General features: G+C 47.2%; 1 protein-coding gene across 1 annotated transcript in view; it reads left to right on the top strand.

Annotated features, from left to right (window-relative positions):
* Positions 1–24,881, top strand: part of igf1ra (insulin-like growth factor 1a receptor) — a 333,731-nt gene that overhangs the window by 297,234 nt on the left and 11,616 nt on the right. The window contains exons 14-20 of the mRNA XM_059946664.1: positions 1,260–1,365; positions 2,952–3,022; positions 4,302–4,531; positions 8,609–8,719; positions 10,456–10,615; positions 12,326–12,455; positions 18,236–18,370. Of these exons, the coding sequence (XP_059802647.1) occupies positions 1,260–1,365; positions 2,952–3,022; positions 4,302–4,531; positions 8,609–8,719; positions 10,456–10,615; positions 12,326–12,455; positions 18,236–18,370 (943 nt within the window). The remainder of the gene's footprint in view (positions 1–1,259; positions 1,366–2,951; positions 3,023–4,301; positions 4,532–8,608; positions 8,720–10,455; positions 10,616–12,325; positions 12,456–18,235; positions 18,371–24,881) is intronic.

Below are 24,881 nucleotides of genomic sequence, written 5' to 3'. Positions count from 1 at the left end.
GGACAGTGTAAGGATAGTCCTGGGACTGTGAGAGTGAGTGTGCAGGGGTGTGTGGGGGACAGTGTAAGGATAGTCCTGGGACTGTGATAGTGAGTGTGAAGAGGTGTGTGAGGGACAGTGTAAGGATAGTCCTGTGACTCTGATAGTGAGTGTGCAGGGGTGTGTGAGGGACAGTGTACGGATAGTCCTGTGACTGTGAGAGTGAGTGTGGAGGGGTGTGTGAGGGACAGTGTAAGGATAGTCCTGTGACTGTGAGAGTGAGTGTGGAGGGGTGTGTGAGGGACAGTGTAAGGATAGTCCTGGGACTGTGAGAGTGAGTGTGGAGGGGTGTGTGAGGGACAGTGTAAGGATAGTCCTGGGACTGTGAGAGTGAGTGTGGAGGGGTGTGTGAGGGACAGTGTAAGGATAGTCCTGTGACTGTGAGAGTGAGTGTGGAGGGGTGTGTGAGTGACAGTGTAAGGATAGTCCTGTGACTGTGAGAGTGAGTGTGGAGGGGTGTGTGAGGGACAGTGTAAGGATAGTCCTGGGACTGAGAGTGAGTGTGAAGAGGTGTGTGAGGGACAGTGTAAGGATAGTCCTGGAACTGTGAGAGTGAGTGTGAAGGTGTGTGTGAGGGACAGTGAAAGGATAGTCCTGGGACTGTGAGAGTGAGTGTGGAGGGGTGTGTCAGGGACTGTGTGAGATAGTCCTGGGACTGTGATAGTGAGTGTGGAGGGGTGTGTGAGGGACAGTGTAAGGATAGTCCTGGGACTGTGAGAGTGAGTGTGGAGGGGTGTGTGAGGGACAGTGTAAGGATAGTCCTGGGACTGTGAGAGTGAGTGTGCAGGGGTGTGTGAGGGACAGTGTAAGGATAGTCCTGGGACTGTGAGAGTGAGTGTGGAGGGGTGTGTGAGGGACAGTGTAAGGATAGTCCTGGGACTGTGAGAGTGAGTGTGCAGGGGTGTGTGACGGACAGTGTAAGATAGTCCTGGGACTGTGAGAGTGAGTGTGGAGGGGTGTGTGAGGGACAGTATGGGGATTGACCTGGGACTGTGTGATTGGATGGGTGTGCCGTGTTCAGTGTAAGGATAGTCATACAATGAGGACTCTATAAGAATTGCGAACGTGGCTAACGCCTGGAGTGGGCGAGTTGGAACTGTGCGTGATGCAGTTCCCTGCTGCAGTCTGACCAGTTAACTGTTGTTTATTTTTCTTGGCTCTGCTTCAATCTGTGAAGAAATTGAAGCTCTGACCTCTGTGTCTTCGATCTGTTTCCACAGCACCCGGTCCCGATAACCTCATGCAGTTAATCATTGCTCTGCCAATTGCAGTGCTCTTGATGATAATTGGTCTGATATTAACACTGTATTACTTCAACAAGAAGCGGTAAGGTTATGTGTTTAATAACTCCGTTATTCCGTTGTGATCTATATTTACCCACTCTGCAGCCTTGCAGTAATCCCAGTCCTGCAGGTCGGTTCCATTCTTGCTCACCCCAGTTTCCCCCGCTCTCCCTGAGTCCACGGTTCTGCCCAGTTCCCAGTTTTGATGGTCACCTGCCTGTTTACATCTCTGACCGACTCACCGTGCTGCCCTCCTGTCACATTCAGATTTATTTAATTGTCAAGTATACACTCACTGGCCACTTAATCAGGAGTGGAACCCAGTGTCATCTTCTACTCCTGGAGCCCAGCCACTTCAAGGATTTGCGTGTTCTGCATTCAGGGATGCTCTTCTGCACACCACTGTTGGTTATCTGAGTTATTGTCAGTCTGAACCAGTCCGGCCATTCTCCTCTGACCTCCCTCATTAACAAGACGTTTTCAACCACAGAACTGCTGCCCACTGGATTTTTTTTTAGTTTCTCTCACCATTCTCTATAAACTCTAGCAACTGTTAGGCATGAAAATCCCAGGAGATCAGCAGATTCTGAGATGCTCCAACCCACCCTGTCTGGCACCCCAACAATCATTCCATGGCCAAAGTCACTGAGATCGTATTTCCTCCCCTTTCTGATGTTTGGTCTGAGCAACAACTGAACCTCTTGACCGTGTTTGCACGCTTTAATACATTGAGTTGCTGCTGTGTGACTGCCTGATTAGATATCTGCATTAACGAGCAGGTGTACCTAATAAAGTGGCCACTGAGTGTATAGTGACTTCGGGCCTAAGGTGTGCATGTATTGATAAGGTCAATAGTCTTTGGATAAATATTTAAAATGTTTGTCTGATCCGTCACCACATTGTCCAAACTCCTTAATGTTGCTGGTTCCTTCTCTGGAAGATGACTTGATTTTCATCAATTCGTATCAGCGATGTCCATGCCAAGGTGCAGTGAGTGGTTTGCAAGACATTGCTCAGAGCGCCAGTTGTAGAATAGACTCCATTATGAAGTGCAGAAAGAGGCTGATCATCCCATCGTATCTGTGCAAGGATTTTTAGTGGGCTGCCAGTGCATGGAATTAGGATAGTGATCGAGCCCTGAAGCTCGGAAACAGGCCATTTGGTCCGTCGAGTCTGTGCTAACTACTGAGCTGTCCTGTTATATAAATCTTGCTCTAGTCCCATTTTATTCTCCCCACGTTCCCATCAACAACCCCCACCCCCCAGATTCCACCCCTCACTTACAAACCAGGTACAATTTACTATGGCCAGTTATCCTACTGACCTGCACGCCTTTGTGGGAGGATCCAGGAGCACCCAGGGGAAACCTACAGGGTCGAACTCCGCACAGACAGTGCCTGAAGTTGGTGGGCCGCGGTTCTACCCGCTGCGCCATTGCACCGGGACCTCCGTGCATTACCACTTCTCCCTCTCTGACCTTGGCCAGTGTGGCTCCTCCTCCCATAGGCTGGGCAAAAAGCTCACCCACTTGAGGCTGCAAAAAGTTTCACACTGAGTCCTTCGCATCATTGAAAGCTGCTGAGATTTGGCCAGATTTTTATTTTATTAATTAGTTTCTCTTTTGCACAGAAACAATGATCGGCTTCCGAATGGAGTCCTTTATGCATCTGTGAATCCTGAGTACTTCAGTGCTGCTGACAGTGAGTTTGCCGGGGGTGGGGGTGGCCAAACACCGTCTGGGAGGGTTGTGGCACGGGATGGCAAGGTTTCCCTGGGATCTGGTTGGAGAGGGGTTGGAGACAGAGGGAATGGTCAGGTGAGTGGGCATTGAATTCCAATGTTTCAATCCAAGGTGCTTTCAGAAATCAGGAACAAAGCACAAAACCTGATGCTTTCATGATCATTTAATGAAGCATCGATAGAACAAAGGAAAAGTGAAACTAACAGGGATTTATGTCTAATAAGTGAAGGGACGAACAAAAGATGATGTTGAATTGTGGTCAGCTATTTTTATACCCATAGATAAGGAAAATTCCATTCAAATGTGTAGATAAGTCAACAAATGAGAATACTCTTATTCAAATAACATAGCACCAAGAGAAATTTCCAAAATCCAGTGTAACCACCCTGAAAAGCTGCATATACATACTGTAGCCACGAGGAAGCATATTGAGTTGCTACATGCATATAAGAATTAATTAAAATACAAACAGATTGTCAAATTGCAAAAAAAAATTAAACTGTCTAATCTAAGATTTAAGCAGTCAGCTCCATTCGTGGGATACAGAGAAGGGCCTGGTTGGGTGAGATGCTGTCAAACAAAAGTACCCAGTTCCCAGCCTCCAACACAGTGTCCCTTTATACAGTTACCTGTCTTCACCTGGTCAGTGTTCACCAAGGGCTTTTCTACACTTGAATGTCCCAAGCACAAGTTTTGGTCATTGTAAGTTGTCCCGTGATTATGCTAGGGGGAATTTGGTGGGCTGCTGCTGGTGCGGTTCGAAGGTCTGGAAGGGCCTATTTTGCACTGTATCTCTAAATAAATAAATAAAGTCCTAGCCTTGAGTGCTGACCGTGTGGAGTTTGCAGGTCCCCCCTGTGACTGCATGGGTTTCCTCTCACATCATAAAGACATGAGGGTCGGTGGGTTAGTCGTTCTGAGTGTGTAGGTTAGTGTAGAATCTGAGAGCTGGGGGATGGTTCCTGAGACAGTGGCAGGATAAGGAATGGGACTAATACAGTATTTGTGGTTGATTCTTGGCCTGGATTAGGTGGGCTGAATGGCCTCTTTCCATCCTCTATTTTTGACCACTTCTAGGTGGTACCTGGATAAATAGAATCCAGGGAAGGAGCTGGAGCTTGGGAAGTTGGATCACTCCACAGGAGCTGGCTGAGCCTTTTCGGGATTACCGAGGTGGTGGTGGGCCAATGGCTCCTCAGTCAGTGAGGTGTCTGAGCGCTGTTCCTCTTTCGTCTCAGTGTATGTGCCGGATGAGTGGGAGGTTCCACGGGAGAAGATGACCATGTGCCGCGAGTTGGGCCAGGGCTCCTTTGGGATGGTGTACGAGGGAATCGCCAAGGGCGTGGTGAAGGGTGACACAGAGACGAGAGTGGCCATCAAGACGGTGAACGAGTCGGCCAGCATGCGCGAGCGCATCGAGTTCCTCAACGAGGCATCGGTGATGAAGGAGTTCAATTGCCATCACGTGGTAGGTGGAGCAGAGATCATTAAAGAGCTGGATCGGTGCCTCTGTGTCACTGACATGAGAGTCGCAGAGCTTTGAACAAAGTAGGAGGGCAAAAAGGATTTGTGGCTTTGTAATGGTGACCGATTGTTCTGGTGCATGCAGTCCTATGACAAACCTGTAACACAATACAGGGTGTGTGACTGTAGCCTGGGACACAATACGGGGTGTGTGACTATAACCTGGGACATAATACGGGGTGTGTGACTGTAACCTGGGACACAATACAGGGTGTGTGACTATAACCTGGGACACAATACGGGGTGTGTGACTGTAACCTGGGACACAATACAGGGTGTGTGACTATAACCTGGGACACAATACGGGGTGTGTGACTGTAACCTGTAACACAATACGGGGTGTGTGACTATAACCTGGGACACAATACGGGGTGTGTGACTATAACCTGGGACACAATACGGGGTGTGTGACTGTAGCCTGGGACACAATACGGGGTGTGTGACTGTAGCCTGGGACACAATACGGGGTGAGTGACTGTAACCTGGGACACAATACGGGGTGTGTGACTGTAGCCTGGGACACAATACGGGGTGTGTGACTGTAGCCTGGGACACAATACGGGGTGTGTGACTGTAGCCTGTGACACAATACGGGGTGTGTGACTGTAACCTGTGACACAATACGGGGTGAGTGACTGTAGCCTGGGACACAATACGGGGTGTGTGACTGTAGCCTGGGACACAATACGGGGTGTGTGACTGTAGCCTGGGACACAATACGGGGTGTGTGACTATAACCTGGGACACAATACGGGGTGTGTGACTGTAGCCTGGGACACAATACGGGGTGTGTGACTGTAGCCTGGGACACAATACGGGGTGTGTGACTGTAACCTGTGACACAATACGGGGTGTGTGACTGTAACCTGTGACACAATACGGGGTGTGTGACTGTAACCTGTGACACAATACGGGGTGTGTGACTATAACCTGGGACACAATATGGGGTGTGTGACTGTAGCCTGGGACACAATATGGGGTGTGTGACTGTAGCCTGGGACATAATACGGGGTGTGTGACTGTAACCTGTAACACAATACGGGGTGTGTGACTGTAACCTGTAAAACAATACGGGGTGTGTGACTGTAACCTGTAACACAATACGGGGTGTGTGACTGTAACCTGTAACACAATATGGGGTGTGTGACTGTAGCCTGGGACACAATACGGGGTGTGTGACTATAACCTGGGACATAATACAGGGTGTGTGACTGTAGCCTGTAAAACAATACGGGGTGTGTGACTGTAATCTGTAACACAATACGGGGTGTGTGACTGTAGCCTGTAAAACAATACGGGGTGTGTGACTGTAACCTGGGACACAATATGGGGTGTGTGACTGTAGCCTGGGACACAATATGGGGTGTGTGACTGTAGCCTGGGACATAATATGGGGTGTGTGACTGTAACCTGTAACACAATACGGGGTGTGTGACTGTAACCTGTAAAACAATACGGGGTGTGTGACTGTAACCTGTAACACAATACGGGGTGTGTGACTGTAGCCTGGGACACAATACGGGGTGTGTGACTGTAACCTGTAACACAATACGGGGTGTGTGACTGTAGCCTGTAACACAATACGGGGTGTGTGACTGTAGCCTGGGACACAATACGGGGTGTGTGACTATAACCTGGGACATAATACAGGGTGTGTGACTGTAGCCTGTAAAACAATACGGGGTGTGTGACTGTAGCCTGGGACACAATATGGGGTGTGTGACTGTAGCCTGGGACATAATACGGGGTGTGTGACTGTAACCTGTAACTCAATACGGGGTGTGTGACTGTAACCTGGGACACAATATGGGGTGTGTGACTGTAGCCTGGGACACAATATGGGGTGTGTGACTGTAGCCTGGGACACAATATGGGGTGTGTGACTGTAACCTGTAACACAATATGGGGTCTGTGACTGTAACCTGGGACACAATACGGGGTGTGTGACTATAACCTGGGACATAATACGGGGTGTGTGACTGTAACCTGGGACACAATACAGGTTCACACTGGTTCATACAGCATCTGTCACAAACCTATCACTGTCAGATATGACATAGCAGAAATCCGTAGCGGTTGAACATTGGGCCGTCTGGGGTTCTATACCCCACACTGCCTTTAAACTCAGCAGAACCCTGTTTCTTACGCTCCCTTTGAACACAGTGTCCCTGCTCTGTCTGAACTTATCATTGCCCTGCATACCTTTAAACCAGGAGTTCCCACCATTTTTTATGCAATGTATCCCTCCTATTTATGATCTTACTATGTAACATCATATGAAAGTAAATTGGAAGTGTGTTGGCGTACATCCAATTGTCCAGAAAATCTGCCAGACCAACATCACCAAATTCTTGAGGGTTCTGCTAAGCGCGTAGTAAACCCTACAGGCACACTCCGAGCCTGTTACTGCCTTGAACCCTCACTCAGAGGAACCCGGCCGTCGTGGGGTCGGTTTGAGCTCTCATTTCAGAAGAGACTTGACAACTTGAGCCAAAGCAAGGTCACAAATGCACAACTCCTGGGTGCTCCTGTACAAAATTCTTGTGGCTCGGTTGGAAAAGGTGTGGCGTGGAGCTGTGTTCTGTGCTGCTGGGGTACTGTAAAGAGAGAGCATTTTGCTGTCAAAGTCAAATTTATTGTCATATGCACAACATTTTGTATAGAATATTATGAAGAGAATAGATTTTTCCACTGAGGTTGGGTGAGACTAGAACTAGAGATCATAGGTTAAGGGTGAAAGGTAAGATGTTTAAGGGGAACATGAGGGGGAGCTCCTTTTCCCCGAGAGTGGTGTGGGTATGGAATGAGCTGTCAGCGGAAGTAGGGAATGCAGGTTTGATTGCAACATTTAAGAGAAGTTTGGATGAGAGGGGTGTGGAGGGCTCTGGTCTTGGTGGAACTAGGCAGAATAATAGTTTGTCAAAGGCTAGATGAGCTAAAGGGCCTGTTTCAGTGACTCTTCATTTCTGCACAGGTGCATTGAAAAATTGAAATCCTTGCAGTCCTGCCACAGGCAGATAGCATTGAAGGTACAAACTTCCCGAGAAAGAACACAAACTGTACAACAAAGAACACAGAAGCAAACTGAGTCTTGTGGCAGAAAGTGGTCATCGTGTTGCTGTACTGAGGTAGTGAATAAGGTTGTGCAGGTTCGTTCAAAACCAGATTGGTTGAAGAGAGGGATCATTCGGTTAAGGTAGACTTAAAATCAAGTGACACTGGTTGAGCTTGTTTCATCTCAAGTTGCAAAGTCTCCTCTGAAATGGGACTTCAAAAGTATCCCACTGCGGCTGTGTTCCTCTGAATGAGATTTCAATGCTGAAAGTGTCCTGGGCCAGTGTTTTATCACATAACCATGCTTCCAAAATGAGATTCATCTCTGGCTAATGAATAAACACTTCTCAGGCTTCCAGCTGGGAAGAGGTATCAATTATAACTGCCGTTTCGATGACAAACTCTGCTATCTTCTTCAGGGATGATGCCTGGGCAAGACTATTCTGGTGATATTTATACCCCTGTATTCTGTCTCTCCTGATTGGTTAGTCCTCATCCAATCAGTTTTCCACTCTCCCACCTTCTTTACAATCAAATTCCAAACTTGATTGGATGAAGACTAACCAATCAGGAGAGATGGAATACAGGAGTATAAATACCACCGGACCAGACTTGCCTAGGCATCATCCCTAAAGAAGATGGCAGAGTTTGTCAATGAAACATTTGTTATAATTGATACCATTACCTGTCTGGAAGCCCGAGAAGAGTTCATTTGTCATATACACTAGGAAAGCATTAGATCCTTTTTCATCTCTGGATGTTCTATGAGAGATTATAGTATACAGAATAGTTGGCTAGATTATAAAATAGTCAACAGTAATCAGCATAAAGCTTTAATGAGGTAACTCAACCCAAGGTACCTGAAATAATTCCCAGTGACCATCAAGGTAGGAGTAGGAATGGTGAAAGCTTGTCTTTCAATCCGTTAAACATCTGCCTTCACTGACTGGTCTCCTCGGTATCTCAGGTCCGCCTGCTTGGCGTGGTGTCCCAGGGGCAGCCCACCTTGGTGATCATGGAGCTGATGACACGTGGGGATCTGAAGAGCTATCTGCGCTCACTGCGGCCAGACGCAGAGGTGAGTCCCATTAGATGGAGGAGCACATCCAGTTACTTGTGATATTGAGCCAACATATTAGCCGCAGGACTGGGAAATTCAAAGGTTTATCTTATTATCAAAGTATGTATGCAGAACACAGCTCTGAGATTTGTCTTCTCCAGATAGCCAAAGAATACAGAAAACCTTAGAAGTAGTTGAAAGGAAGACATCAATTCTCCCCCCCCCAAACAAATGAAAAGAAAAAGAAACAAAAACTTGCAAACCCCAACCCCTCCCTCAGACAGAAGCTAACAGGTGATCCAAGCCCCCAGCCAGCCAATCGGCAACAAGAACGAATGGGTAAGAACACAAAAACAATTCAGGACTGAAAGAGGCCAGTACGAACTACAGTCCAATCCATAAATCTCAGAATTTCATTAACATCTCTGAGAGCATCGGGACCCAGCAGCCTCACCGAGGGAAGCAAGTTCAACAAGCAGTCCCTCTGATAACAGCAACTTGACTCAGTAGCCCCTCTGAGGGAAGCACCAGGAATCAGGGCAGATTACATAATGGCCCAGAGCCCAACATCATGGTCAGATTTTAAAGGCAAGTTCCAGGATCTAATTAAAGAAAAACGGACTGGCTGCAAGAGAAACTCGGCGAGAGGGAGAAAAGGAGGAAGTTCAAATTTTATTATCAAAGTACATACATGATATGTCACCATATACAGACAGACAGACATACTTTATTGATCCCGAGGGAAATTGGGTTTTGTTACAGTCGCACCAACCAAGAATAGTGTAGAAATATAGCAATATAAAACCATAAATAATTAAATAATATTAAGTAAATAATGCCGTGGAAATAAGTCCAGGACCAGCCAATTGGCTCAGGGTGTCTGACACTCCGAGGGAGGAGTTGTAAAGTTTGATGGCCACAGGCAGGAATGACTTCCTATGACGCTCAGTGTTGCATCTCGGTGGAATGAGTCTCTGGCTGAATGTACTCCTGTGCCTAACCAGTACATTATGTAGTGGACGGGAGACATTGTCCAAGATGGCATGCAACTCAGTGAAAGACTGCACCAACTGTATGGACAAGCAGCGTGCAAAAGACAAAAGAAAGAAAAATATTAATAGTAATTAATAAATAAATATATGACATGAGGAGATGCTGAAAGTGAGTCCACAGGTCTTATAAGAGTTATCATAATTCTAGCAAGCAGCACGATAACCTAGCTGTTAGAGCACTGCTTTACAGGGCCTGCGATCCGGGTCCAATTCCTGCTACTCTCTGTAAGGAGTTTGTACGTTCTCCCTGTGACCACATGGGTTTCCTCTGATGGCCCCTGTTTCCTCCCGTATTCCAAAGACGTATGGGTTAGTAAGGGTGAGTCAGTTGTGGGCGTGCCGTCTTGGCGCTGGAGCTTGGCGACACTTGTGGGCTGCCCCCAGTACACGTTCGGACTGTGTTCCTACCCGGCACGTTTCATGGAAGGATTCGATGTTGGTGTGACAAATAAAGCTATCGATCTTTAGCAGTGGGATGGAACTGTCTTTGAGCCTGGTGGTGTGTGTGTGCTTTCAGTCTTCTGTATCTTCTGCCCGATTTGCAGAGAAAAGAGAATATCTGGAGCAAGTGGAGTCTTTAATTCTTTTGGCTGTTCTACTGAAGCAGCAAGAAGTATAGACAAGATTACAGAGGAAAGGTTAATTTGGTTTGATGAAACAGTAGGCTCAATATCACTGCAATATCTTGTACACATCTGACAGAATAATCCTGGGAAACCACCACCCACCCTGAAGAAGATGACCCAGATGGCTGGGGAGATTGCTGACGGCATGTCTTACCTGAACGCTAACAAGTTTGTTCACCGAGATTTGGCTGCTCGAAACTGTATGGTGGCAGAAGATTATACTGTAAAGATCGGAGGTAGGTTTTCTCATTAACTACCAGACATTCAGTTAAGCTGGCATCATGTACTGCAAAATGATTTAACAATTTGTTTGTGTGTGTGCGTGCGTGTTTGGTCTGCATTTTGGACAATTGGTTTTTCTATGCGATTAAGCACACTCAGCTTTTATTTTAAGGAACGGTTTCAGATCGGTATTGGGTCACTTCTGATGCAGCCAGGAAGTAGTAAGTATAAAAGCAGATTGGCTGGCAGTAGGCCAGAGGTTAACGTTAGGAACAAAAGAAGTTTCTAACCAAAGGTATCCGATTGTTTTTCCAGCAAAGGCATTGCTTTTTTTACTCCCTATTCACTATATCATGCCATTGAATCTGCAGTTAGATTAGGGAGCTCGAAGGCTATGTCCAACACTCATGCATTTTTGGATGGAGTTTGGTTGACTGTCCAGTTGATGTTACAACATCTCAGTGAGGGCTGTGCAGTGTCAATGCTCCATCACCTGCACTGTATTTAGATGCACCCCATCTCTCTCCTCCTTGGGATATTTTGTTGTATTCCCAATGCTCTGGAAGTGTGAATGAACGTATTGCTGGATCACCCCACATTGACTTCAGATGGCGTGTGTCTCTGTAACTGTCAATGCTGCTGCTGAAACTCGCCCACTTTACACGGTGACTTCCTGGAATCAAAATCAGGTTTAATACCACCGGCATCTGCCATGAAATTTGTCTTTGTGGCGGCAGTACAATGCAATACATGATAATAAAAAAATTGAATTACAGTAAGTGTGTGTGTATATTTACTGTAATTAAATACAATAAGTTAAATAAGTAGTGCTGAAATAGAAATAAAAAAGTAGTGAGGTGGTGTTCATGGGTTCGATGTCCATTCAGAAATCAGATGGCAGAGGGGAAGAAGCTGTTCTTAAACTGCTGAGTGTGTACCTTCAAGCTCCTGTACCTCCTTCCTGATGGTAGCAGTGAGAACAGGGCATGACCTGGGTGATGGAGGTCCTTAAGGATGGATGCTGCTGTTGTGGGGCATCGCTCCTTGAAGATGTCCGGCAGACTATGGAGGCTGGTGCCCATGATGGAGCTGACTAAGTTTACAACTCTCTGCAGCTTATTTTGATCCTGTGCAGTAGCCCCACTCTGCCCCATTCCTGATGGTGATGTAGCAATTAGAATACTCTCCACAGTACGTCTGTAGAAGTTTGTGAGTGTTTTTGGTGACATTCCAAACATTCTCAAACTCCTAATGAAATTTAGCTGTTTCTCGATAGTGGGTAAATTTTCATGAGCATTCTTTGAGCAAGTAAAAGATACGCATTTGTAAAGAAAACTTAAGTTAGTGCCTGAGTTCTGCTAATTATCAGACATACTGAAATCTAGCACAAATATAAATAAAAATTGCTATTGAGTCAGGAGACTATGATGCAGGTTCTCTCGCAGGCCGAAGTCCCAGTCCAGCTTGATTGTTGACAGAGAACTGGAGAGTTGGAGGTGCTGTCTGTTGGATGAGACATTGACCAGTCTGAGTCTGGTTGAGTGATTTTCAGCACCGTCTTTTCCCTGGTCACCAGCAACAAGGCACTGGGCAGGGCAGAATAAGTTTCTCTCCCGGAGGGTCTTTACCCTGGGCACGCACCCCTTGAAGTCAATTAAAATGGCTACAGACATTATTACACTTGAAGCAACAATCATTCTGAGATGCCTGTCCCTCTCTCACAGATTTTGGGATGACACGTGATATCTACGAGACAGATTATTACCGGAAAGGAGGGAAGGGGCTCCTGCCAGTCCGTTGGATGTCGCCAGAGTCCCTGAAGGATGGAGTTTTCACCACACACTCTGACGTCTGGTATGTTCTCACTCCGCTAACTACCAGTGTTCTTAATCACTGGTAAAATGATAGGAGGTTTTATTCATAGGAGGTGCAATAAAGGAACGGTAGTTATAATGGGTGTCTTCAATCTACATATAGATTGGGTGAACCAAATTGGTACGGGTGCTGAGGAAGAGGATTTCTTGGAATGTATGTGTGATGGTTTTCTGAACCAACATGTCGAGGAACCAACTAGAGAGCAGGCCATTCTAGATTGGGTATTGAGCAACGAGGAAGGGTTAGTTAGCAATCTTGTTGTGCAAGGCCCCTTGGGTAAGAGTGACCATTTTATGGTGGAATTCTTCATTAAGATGGAGAGTGACATAGTTAATTCAGAAACAAAGGTTCTGAACTTAAAGAAGGGTAACTTTGAAGGTATGAGACGTGAATTAGCTAAGATAGACTGGCAAATGATACTTCAAGGGTTGACGGTGGATATGCAATGGCAAGCATTTAAAGATCGCATGGATGAATGACAACAATTGTTCATCCCAGTTTGGCAAAAGAATAAACCAGGGAAGGTAGTGCACCCGTGGCTGACAAGGGAAATTAGGGATAGTATCAAGTCCAAAGAAGAAACATATAAATTAGCAAAAAAAAAACAGCACACCTGAGGACTGGGAGAAATTCAGAGACCAGCAGAGGAAGACAAAGGGCTTAATTAGGAAAGGGAAAAAAGATTATGAGAGAAAGCTGGCAGGGAACATAAAAACTGACTGTAAAAGCTTTTATAGATACGTGAAAAGAAAAAGATTGGTCAAGACAAATGCAGGTCCTTTACAGTCAGAAACAGGTGAATTGATCATAGGGAACAAAGACATGGCAGACCAATTGAACAACTACTTTGGTTCTGTCTTCACTAAGGAGGACATGAATAATCTTCCAGAAATAGTAAGGGACCGAGGGTTAAGTGAGATGGAGGAACTGAGGGAAATACATGTTAGTAGGGAAGTGGTGTTAGGTAAATTGAAGGGTTTAAAGTCAGATAAATCCCCAGGGCCAGATGGTCTGCATCCCAGAGTGCTTAAGGAAGTAGCCCAAGAAATAGTGGATGCATTAGTGATAATTTTTCAAAACTCCTTAGATTCTGGATTAGTTCCTGAGGATTGGAGAGTGGCTAATGTAACCCCACTTTTTAAAAAAGGAAGGAGAGAAAAACCGGGGAATTATAGACCGGTTAGTCTGACATCGGTGGTGGGGAAAATGCTAGAGTCGGTTATCAAAAATGTGATAACGGCACATTTGGAAAGAGGTGAAATCATCGGACAAAGTCAGCATGGATTTGTGAAAGGAAAATCATGTCTGACTAATCTTAAAGAATTTTTTGAAGATGTAACTAGTAGAGTGGATAGGGGAGAGCCAGTGGATGTGGTATATTTAGATTTTCAAAAGGCTTTTGACAAAGTCCCACACAGGAGATTAGTGTGCAAACTTAAAGCAGACGGTTTTGGGGGTATGGTATTGATGTGGATAGAGAATTGGCTGGTAGACATTTTTGGGGGTATGGTATTGATGTGGATAGAGAATTGGCTGGTAGACAGGAAGCAAAGAGTGGGAGTAAATGGGACCTTTTCAGAATGGCAGGCAGTGACTAGTGGGGTACCGCAAGGCTTAGTGCTGGGACCCCAGTTGTTTACAATATATATTAATATAGATGAGAGAATTAAATGCAGCATCTCCAATTTTGCAGATGACACAAAGCTGGGCGGCAGTGTTAGCTGTGAGGAGGATGCTAAGAGGATGCAGGGTGACTTGGTTAGGTTAGGTGAGTGGGCAAATTCATGGCAGATGCAATTTAATGCGGATAAATGTGAGGTTATCCACTTTGGTTGCAAGAACAGGAAAACAGATTATTATCTGAACGGTGGCCAATTAGGAAAAGGGGAGGTGCAACAAGACCTGGGTGTCATTGTACACCAGTCATTGAAGGTGGGCATGCAGGGTACAGCAGGCAGTGAAAAAGGCAAATGGTATGTTGGCATTCATAGCAAAAGGATTTGAGTACAGGAGCAGGGAGGTTCTACTGCAGCTGGGCAAGGCCTTGGTGAGACTGCACCTAGAATATTGTGTGCAGTTTTGGTCCCCTAATCGGAGGAAAGACATTCTTGCCATAGAGGGAGTACAGAGAAGGTTCACCAGATTGATTCCTGGGATGGCAGGACTTTCATATGAAGAAAGACTGGATCATCTAGGCTTATACTCACTGGAATTTAGAAGATTGAGGGGGAGGGGATCTTATTGAAACGTATAAAATTCTAAAGGGATTGGACAGGCTAGATGCAAGAAGATTGTTTCCTTTGTTGGGGGAATCCAGAACGAGGGGTCACAGTTTAAGGATAAAGGGGAAACCTTTTAGGACCGAGATGAGGAAAAACTTCTTCACACAGAGAGTGGTGTATCTGTGGAATTCTCTGCCACAGGAAACAGTTGAGGCCAGTTCATTGGCTATATTTAAGAGTAAGTTAGATATGGTCCTTATGGCTAAAGGGATCAGGGGGTATGGAGAGAAAGCAGGTACAGGGTTCTGAGTTGGATGATCAGCCATGATCATACTGAATGATGGTGCAGGGTCGAAGGGCCGAATGGCCTACTCCTGCACCTATTTTCTATGTTTCACCTGTGACCTGCTCACCGGCGCCCAGCGTGCGTTTCATCAGGACCACATTGCTTCAGCTCTTGTCCAAAGAGCTTGAAGCTTAGAGGTAAAGGGTAACTGTTCCTGACATCAGGGCCGTCTTTGAATGTGGCATCAACAAGTTCCAGTAAGATTATAGCAGGAATTGAGAGGAAAGTTGTGGTTGTCAGGAGACCAACATGCTCTGAAAGGTTTAACATATGAGGAGCTTTTGACATACCTGGACCTGTTGTCAGCGGACTCCGAAAGGTGAGGGTGAGGTGTATCTCCAACCTACCAGATATTTGAATAGAATAGGCATCCGTTGGTCTCGAGAGACCATGGATTTGCGCCTTGGAGACCTTCCAAGGCGCAGGCCTGGGCAGGGTTGTCTGGGAGACTGGCTGCAGGCCTTCCCCTCTCCACGCCACAGAATGTTGTCCAAGGGAAGGGCACTAGGACCCATACAGCTTGGCACCGGTGTCGTCGCAGAGCAATGTGTGGTTAAGTGCCTTGCTCAAGGACACAACACGCTGCCTCAGCTGAGGCTCGAACCAGTGACCTTCAGATCACTAGACCGATGCCTTATCTATTAGGCCACGCAGCAACACCTACTGGATATTAAAAGGGCTGGATTGAGTGGGTGTGGAGAGGATTGGTATTATGGTAGTGTAGCGGTTAGCACAAAGCTATTACAGCTCTAGGGCTTCTGGAGTTCAGAGTTCAATCCCAGCACCGTTCTGTGCATCCTCCACGTGCCATGCACTGGCTCTCTCTGGGCGCTCCAGCTTCCTTTCACAGTCCGTAGACGTACCGCGTAGGTTAATTGGTCATTGTAAACTGCCCTGTGATTAGTTTGCAGTTAATCGGGGTTGTGGGGTTGTCGGAGCAGTGTGGAGCAGGGCTGGAGGGGCCTAATCCACACTGTATCCCTAAATAAATAAATAAATGTATGTTTCCATTCATTGGAAAGTGTAAGATCTGAGGACACTGCCTTGGAATAAAGGGGTGTTGTTTTAAAAACTGATTTGAGGAGGGGGATGAATCTGTGGAATTTGTTGCCACAGAGGGTGGGGGAGGCCAAGTCATTGGGTGTATTTAAAGCAGAGACTCACAGGTCTATGACAGATAATGGAGTTAAGGGTGAGTTTTTAAAACATACTCTACAATTCATGGATTTTAAATAAAGCTTCCCTTATGCCCTTGTCAAATTAGATGGGACAATAAAAGACTTCAATAAAGGATTTTTACACCTTCCCAAATGTTTCAATGATGGACTTTTATATTCAAGTTTTAGAGATGGGGCATTATATATCCCCAAATTGGAAACTCAGACCCCCTAACCGTTATTAAGAAAGATAAAGATTCATGAAATTTTATGAGGACATTCACTGGGATGTTTCCTGGGATGGAGTATTTTCAAACCGAGGGGAGACTGAATTGCGGTTCACATCGATGTAGCTGGGATTTGAGGGCTTGAGAAATGGAGGCTGGCTAGGCCTTTCCCAGAGCACAGGAGGGTGGATGGGTGTATAATGGCATGAGGGATGTAGATAAAGGGGGACAATCCCAGGGTTGGGGGTGTCTAATGCCCCAGAGGGCACAGGCTTATGGTCAAAGGGGAAAGAATTAAAGTGCTAGATGTGGGGTTGGCTTTTTCACACAGAAGATGGGTGGGGGTGGTATATCGGATGAGCTGCCAGCAGAACTGGTAGAGTGAGTACAATGACAACATTTAAGACACTTGGACAGTTTATGGATAGAGGGAGATGGATCAAGCAGGCAAATGGGACTAGCTCAGGAAGCGTGGAAGAAAAACAACTTTAGAGACCAGATTTCAAGTGGTGAAGCCTTTATCCAGCATGATATCATGGAGAGCTTGTAGCAGCGTACAAGGCTCTAAGTTACAGAGAACTTTTGGCATATGTTTATCCTGCTGAACAGGCAAATATACTTGACTACTGGCATGCAAGTTACGCAAGCAGATATACGTAATCAAGAGCACAAGGTATTTTTAATCTCAGAACAGACAAGTGGCTAAATCATATGAGTGTATGCTCATCTTTCTGGCCATCTGCACTCAGTGCTGCATCCTGACTGTGAAAGACTATCTAAGCTTAGGACATTGGGTTACAAAAGTTCATTGGGTTACAAAGTTCAAATAGAAAAATGCAAGTTAGCTACTTAGTCCATAACCCTTTGGTTGACCCTTCTTCCACAGGAAGGCATCTTGGTCAGCGTGGATGAGTTGGACTGAAGGTGCAGGATGCATTGTCTCACTGAGTGCTGGGGAGAGAGGTGTAAGAAATAGGCCAAGCGAATTTAAGGGCTGGGTGGAAGTTGGAGGCAAAGTTAATGAAATGGACAAGGTCAGGATCTCACAGGATCTTACTATCTCATCCCTGAGTCTACTAATCCAATCTTGACTAGAAAACCCGTGATCCGAGCTCAAGCGTATTTTTCCAAACTTCCTGGGTCAATAAATATTTAGAGATTTAAGTGAGCTACAGCACAGTAACAGCTCTTTCGGCCCAAGGAGCCTGTGTCACCGAACTACGCCAAATGAAATTAATTGCACCTTTGTTGAAATCCCACTTATTTACAGAATTAAAAATAAGTATCTTGTTCTTGCTAGTCATATAAAAATCTGCAGTTTGATCAAGGTTCATTTCCATTCCAGGCAACGTCCTGGTGAATCTTCCCAGCACCCTGACCAGTTGAATCACGCCCTTTCCAAAGCACAATGACCTGAACAGCACATGGTACTCCAGCTGTGGCCAAACCTGTGTTTTATAAAGTTGTACCATAACCTTTGTGCCCTTGTATTCTATACCCAGGCTAATAAAGCCAGGCATCCCACGCGTGGTCTTTGCTGCTGTTACTCCCTGTGTTGGCGCTTCAGGTATGCTTGGACGTGTACGTATTCCCCGTTGTCCCGCAGGACTCTGCTGGGGATTACCAGTGCCTCTGTGTGGATTGCAGCCCCTGGTCTGTTCTGACCAACTGAGCCAGCCCCATTTACGGGTGTTTGGTCTCGGGGTGAGGCAGAGTAAAGCTCGTACAGCGATTGATGATCTTAAACTCGAGTCGTTGACGGCATTTTAGTAACTTGTCTTCTCCTTCGTCCTGCTTGCTGCTGCAGGTCGTTTGGCGTAGTTCTCTGGGAGATTGCCACACTGGCGGAGCAGCCCTACCAGGGCATGTCTAACGAGCAGGTGCTGCGCTTCGTAATGGAGGGCGGCTTACTGGAACGGCCGGAGTCCTGTGCCGACAGCTTGTAAGTTATAAGTCGTTGTTTGGAGTGGGGCTTTATGGAGCTGGGGTAGTTCAACAGGCTATCCCATCTAGGGGGCACAAGAATTCCTGGGTTCCCGGTGTCAGAGCCTGTCAGGTTGCAAGGCCCATCAACTCTACCCCTCGCGTCATCTATCACCTCGGTGTTGCCTCCTCACCTTCCACACTCCAACCTAGATCTCAGCCTCCCAGCAATTCCATAAATACAAAGCAAGGCAGAAGCCGCATATCTGAAATAAAACCAGGCGGTTATCAGTATAAAAACCGAAAACCTGGAAATGCTCTGCAGGTCAGTCAGCAGATGTGGGAGGGCGAGAGTGGAGAGGAGGGAGGGGGGGAGGAGAGAGAGAGAGAGGAAAAAAACGAAAAAAAAAACTGTTAACATTTCGGGTTTGCAAACCCAGTTCTGATGAAGAGTCTAAATGCTCGCGACTTCCCCCTCCACAGATGTTGCCTGACCTGCGAAGCATTTCCGACGTTTGTTTTTGTTTCAAGTTTCCAGCAGCTGCAGTTGTTTTGATTCTCAGGCCCTGGTGGAAATATTCAGCATGTCAGGCAGCGTTGGGGGAGGGAGAAATGACTTTTTACCAAAACAGAATTCACCTGCGCATCTTTGCGCCCTCAGTGTCACTGCCTTGCGGTGATAAATTCCTTGCTTTGGGTGGAAAGTGTTCTCACTCTCGTGGTTAACCCTTGCTGCAAAACTTGTCACTGCCTCCATTGTGGTGAGCTGGTGTCTGGTGCTTCCAGAGTTCTCGGTTATTCCAGCTCCCCCTTCAAAAGCAGCTGAATCAGCACCACTAAATAGTGACTCAAATTTGGAATTAATGTAAGTAAAAGATGTTATTGAGTCAAGAGGTTCTGGTGGAAAATCTTTTCTCAGAGACTGCAGTTCTAGTCCAGCTTGATGCACACATACGGTGGGCAGTGGTGGACATTAAACTGACTCAGCTGAGTGGAAGAACAGTAGTGAACAGCAAGCCTTGAATATGAATCAAATATTGAAAAGTCTAGATAGCGTGCGCATGGAGAGGATGTTTCCTATAGTGCTTGAGTCTAGGACCATAGGGCACAGCCTCAGAACAGAGGGGTGTCCATTTAGAACAGAAGTGAAGAGGAATTTCTTTAGGCAAAGGGTGGTGAATTCATCACCACAGATGGCAAGGGAGGCCAAGCAGTACGGTATATTTAAGGGAGAGGTTGATAGATTCTTGATTACTCCGCGCAACCAAAGTTATGGCCAGAAGGCAAGAGAATGGAGTTGAGAGTTATGACGGAATGGTGGAGATTTGATGGGCTGAATGGCCTGATTCTGCTTATGGTTTGGGTGAAGCCTTTTGAGAAGGGTTGGATTCAAAGTGCTTTGGGGATTGGGCCAGAGGTTCACTGCTAAAGGGACAGAATGATTTCCTGGTCGGAGACCTCCAGCTCCTGGTCTTCAGGAAGCAAAGACAATGAACGTGCTGGATATTGTGTTGGAGCATGCTGCAGATGACTGTTGTGCCACTGATATCTGCCATTGTAGACATAGTTCACAGTGAAACAACCGTTGGAGGAGGATTAATTTGACGCCCCTCCGGTTTGCTGCCAGCCACTTCCCTGGAGGATGTATGCAGACTGAATCTGTGCTTCTCCTCCCCACTTCTCTTTCCCTCACCTCATTCAAACATTGGCCTGCATTCTCTGCTCTCCTGAATTCTCCCTGCGTGACTCTCATCTGAACCTTCCTCAGCTCTGGCTGTCACATTCCCAGGAATTCCCAGCAAGGAAATTAATGACACTTACCAAACCTTGCACCAACTTTACCCTCTACTGTTAACTCTCACTCTCTCTTCTAATAACTACTCTTTCCCCCCTCCATCCTCTCTCCTTTCCCCCTCTCCCTCCCACCCCATCTCTCCTCCTCTCCGTCATTCTCCCTACACCCCATTAACCTTACCCTCTCTACCACCCCTCTTTATCACCTGCCCCCTTTCCCTGCCCTCTCCCCTCCCTCTGTCTTCCTTTTCCTCCCTACCTTTCCCTCTGCCCTCACCACCCTCTTCTATTCCCCTGCCCTTTTCTATTCCACCTGCCCTCTCCTCCCAGCACCCTCTTTTACCCCACCCACTCCCTGATACTTTTCCTTTTCTTGCACCCCTGACCACCAATTTTCTCCTTTCTCTCTCTCACCTTCCCCCCATTTCCGTGACCTTGCTTTTCTCCAGTTGCCTCCCTCGTCCTCTTTCTCCCACTTGCACCCCAGAAGCAGACTCTGGGCCACTTTCCCTGTGGGGTCAGGGCGCAGAGAGAGAGAGAGAGAGGGTGAGAGAGAAAGCAGGAGCAGCTCACGGCTCTGTGTTTCCGCCACCAGCAAGCTCGTAGTGGGAAGTATTGGAATTTAATCTGACCGTGTTGGCAATCTTGCAGAAAGCAGCAAATCAAATTCCTGCCTGCAAAATTGGCGAGTATATCAGCAATTACTGTCACTTGCAAAAACCCGCAATTAATCTGCAGCCATCCTAAAATTAAATTGCTGTATCATCGAATATATCATTCCAGATTTCCCAAAGGGCTGATGCACTTTTAAGGTCATGCTTTATCGTCCTGTCATCCCAGCTTGCTGGAGCCGCCGGCTGGGGAAATTGTGCGTCGTTGCAGCACTGGGCCTGGCTTCTGCCCGCCATCCCGGTTGATATGTTTGGGCAACTGTATCTCGCCACAGGGGTTGGCAGCAGGGGCGGTGTTACAAGAATCTGCTTCATTATCTCTCCCTCGTGACCCACCCCCAACCTCCAGCTGTTCCACCGGTCACAGGAATCTCGCTTGCCTTTGTTCGCCCCTTTGCGGAAGCTGGAGGTGGCCTTTATTCCGTGCCTGCTTTCCAGTTTAAAGCATTTCCTCTCTGATTCTGAGCCCGCACCGGCTCCTCGAGTGGCAGGGACACGCGTCGAGGGTGAGGGACGCGAGTTTTCCTTTAATGGTTGTTTCCTGGGAGGGGAGAAGGATGAGTCACAGCCTGTGAGTTTTGCTGCCTCATGCTGGCATGTGATTGGCTCTTGCATACCTTCCCTTAATGAGCCTGTTGTGGAGTCTTGTTGATGTTAGCCGTAAGTAGCATGGAGATTAATTTCAGAGCTCAGGGTATGGCAGTGCATACTGATCTAGCATGGTGCGATAGAGGTCGCAGGAGAAAACTTTCTGTTGGCCGGTGTCCATCTCTGAGGAGCTGTGTTTCCTCAACTCCATTCTCCCAACTCCCAACTCATCTGAAAGATTTAACTTGTCCTTGAATCACTCATCGAGGCTCAGCTGGATATGGGGAGCATCACTCTTGCCCATCATTACGCTGTTTGATCTGGCGGGCAGTCAAGGACGTACACTCAGTGGCTGTTTCATTAGGCACCTGCTGTATCTAATAAAGCAGCCTAGAGTCATTATGTCCGTGGTTTTCTGCTGCTGCCTCCCAGTCACTTCAAGGTTTGACATGTTGTTCATTCAGAGACGCTCTTCTGCACACCACTGTTGTAACACGTGGTTATGTGAGTTACTGCTACTTTCCTGTCAGCTTGAACCAGCCTGGCCATTCGCCTCTCATCTTTCCCATTGAAAGGTATTTCTGCCCACAGAACTACTGCTCACTGGATGTGTTTTTTTTTGTTTTTCAGTCCCACTCTCTGAAAACTCCATAGCAGGAGTTTCCGATCTGGGGTCCACAGACCCCTCAGTTAATGGTAGGGGTCTATGGCATAAAAAAGGTTGGGTACCCACTTTTGTGTGTGAAAATCCCAGGTCAGCCATTTCTGAGCCATCTCTCTATTCTCAGGCTGTGCCCTCTGGTCTTAAGCATCCTTTCCAAGTTTGCCCTATCTGGGTCTTCCAATATTCATTAGGTTTCAACGAGACTCCTCCCCTCCCCATTCTTCTAAACTAAAGTAAAGTTTGGCATCTGAGTAATGGGCCAGAGCTGACAAGACACTCATGTGTTAACCCTTTCACTCCCAGGATCATTCTCGTAAACCTCAGCTGGAGCCTCTGCATTGTCAGCACATCCTCTTTTTGATAAGGGCACCCATTACACCAGATGAAGCCTGACCAATGCTTCAGCAGTGCATCCCCGTTTTTGTATTCTAATCTTCGGGAGATGATTCTTAACATTTGCTTTCCTTACTACCAACTCAACCCGCAAGTTAATGTTCAGGGAATCCTGCAACGGACTCTCAAGTTGCTTTGAAGCTCCGATTTCAAGCTGCATCGAGGTTATTGTCATGTGCACGAGTACAGGTACAATGAAGGATGTCTTACAGCTGCATCACAGGCACATCAGAATCAGGTTTATTATCACCGACGTGTGTCATGGATGTTGTTTGGACAATACTGTGCCAGAGTTTAAGGCACACGTATATAGCCAGGGTGCCTAAGACTTTTGCAGTAATTTGATGTATTGCACTGTACTGCTGTCACAAAAAGTGAGTGATGATAAACCTGATTGATTCTGACATGGGTTTTTATCGTGGACTTGAGCAGCAAGGGGTCAGGGAGAGGAATATCATGTTTGGGAAAAGGGGAAGGGAGAGGGGTGGGAGTGGGAAGCACCAGAGAGGCATTCTGGAATGATCCATAAACCAATTGTTTGGAATCAAATGCCTGGTATCTCAGGACTGAGTAGGTCTCCCCCCACCATGGACTCCGGGCCCTCCTTCTCTACCACCTGTCCCACAATGCTTCACCCCCACCACTCCCAGCATCCTCTGCTCCTGCCAGATTTACAACTTGCTGTCCGTACCACGTTGACAAATACACCACAATTATGTATATAAGACAATGAGGAGAGAGAAAAAAACACTGTGCCAAGCACGACATGGGTCCAGGGAAGCATATGAGGTGGCCTGTGGGGTTCAGCTGCTGAGGCAGGTTCGTGCTAGCAGAACAGTTTGCTGGTGGGAGACGTCTCCAGTCAGTACCCTCCTCTCATCTTCAGGCTTTCTCACCGGCCTGTCAAGCCTTCCCGTCCTGCACTTGAGATGTGCTGAACTCAAGATAAGCAACAGTGCTGCCCTCTCCTACCGCTGGCAAACTCTGTCACACGTGAAAAGCTCGCGGGCCTGTGGGGTGGCAGCTGGCTGAAGGGGCCACTAAGATCACCATCAAACTCACCACTGTTCCTCAGAGCAAGGTCCAGGTGTGGCTTTTCTATTGAGTAATATTGACCTATTGCTTGTTGAAATTAGATCTACTTCCTCTGCGTTATAAATAAATAATTCATAATCCCTTGCCAGTCTCCCTCTCTGCTGCAGGCACCGTGTGATACCCCTGGGGGAGTAGTGTTGATCACCGTGTATGGTCTGGGCTCCAGCCTCCCACACCAGTGTAACCGCGGATAAAGTGACAGGACAGGGTGCAGACGTCACACGCTGGCAGTGCACCAGCTGCCACTGGTCCCGGCAATGTGTGGGGGTGTGGGGGGGGGTGAGTGTGTGTGTGTATATGTGGGGGTGTGTGTGTGAGCATGTGTGTGTGGGGGTGTGTGTGTGTGAGCATGTGTGTATCTGTGTGTGAGTGTGTGTGTCTATGTGTGTGGGGGTGTGTGTGAGCATGTGTGTCAGTGTGGGTGTGTGTGTGTGTGAGTTTGTGTGTAAGAGTGTGTGTGTGTGGGTGTGTGTGAGTGTGTGTGTGTGTATGTGAGAGTGTGTGTGTGTGGGTGTGAGTGTGAGTGTGTGTGTCTGTGTGTGTGAGAGTGTGAGTGTGAGTGTGTGTGTGAGTTTGTGTCCGTCCCAGCGCAAGTGTGGGGACACATTCACTGACATCAACAGCTGCCTTCCTGCTCTCTTTCTGATGGCAGCCGGGAATGAGTGGAACTGCCACTTTCCTCACCTCCATCTCCTCCTCTCCCTTCTGCCAATCCCTCCGCTCTGTCTCCATCCCTCCTCCCCTCCATCCTTCCTCCCCTTCATCTTCCTCCTCACCCTTCCATCCCCCCGCCTCCTGTCTCTTCCCCTTCTGTCTAGCCCCTCACCCCCTCGCCCTTCTGCCTTCTCCAGCCCCTCCGTCTTCCCACTCACCCTCCGTCTCCCCCTCTCCCCCACTTCCATCCTCCCTGCTCAGTCTTTCTCCTCCTGCCTTCATTTTGCCTCTCACCCCACCTCTACCTCCCTCACTAACACCTCCATCTTTGCCCTCCCATCTCCATCTCCCCCTTCCCGTCCTCCCCATCCACCCCTGTGCTTAACACCCATAAGATATAGGAGCAGAATTAAGCCATTCAGCCCATTGAGTCCACTCCACCATTTTGTCATGGCTAAATCCACGCTCCTCTCAACAGCATTCCCTTGCCTTCTCCCCGTAACCTCTCACACACGACTAGTCAAGAACCTATCAACCTCCATCTTAAATGCACACAGTGACTTGGCCACCACAGCTGCCTGCTGCAATGAATTCCACAGATTTGCCACTCTCTGGCTAAAGAAATTCCTCCTCATCTCCCTTTTAAATGGTCATCCCTCTATTCTAAGGAT

This window comes from Hypanus sabinus, chromosome 21 (genome assembly GCF_030144855.1).
Source record: "Hypanus sabinus isolate sHypSab1 chromosome 21, sHypSab1.hap1, whole genome shotgun sequence".
Lineage (NCBI taxonomy): Eukaryota > Metazoa > Chordata > Chondrichthyes > Myliobatiformes > Dasyatidae > Hypanus > Hypanus sabinus.
Note: the sequence above shows the minus strand (reverse complement) of the source record. Positions and strands in the feature narration are given on the sequence as shown.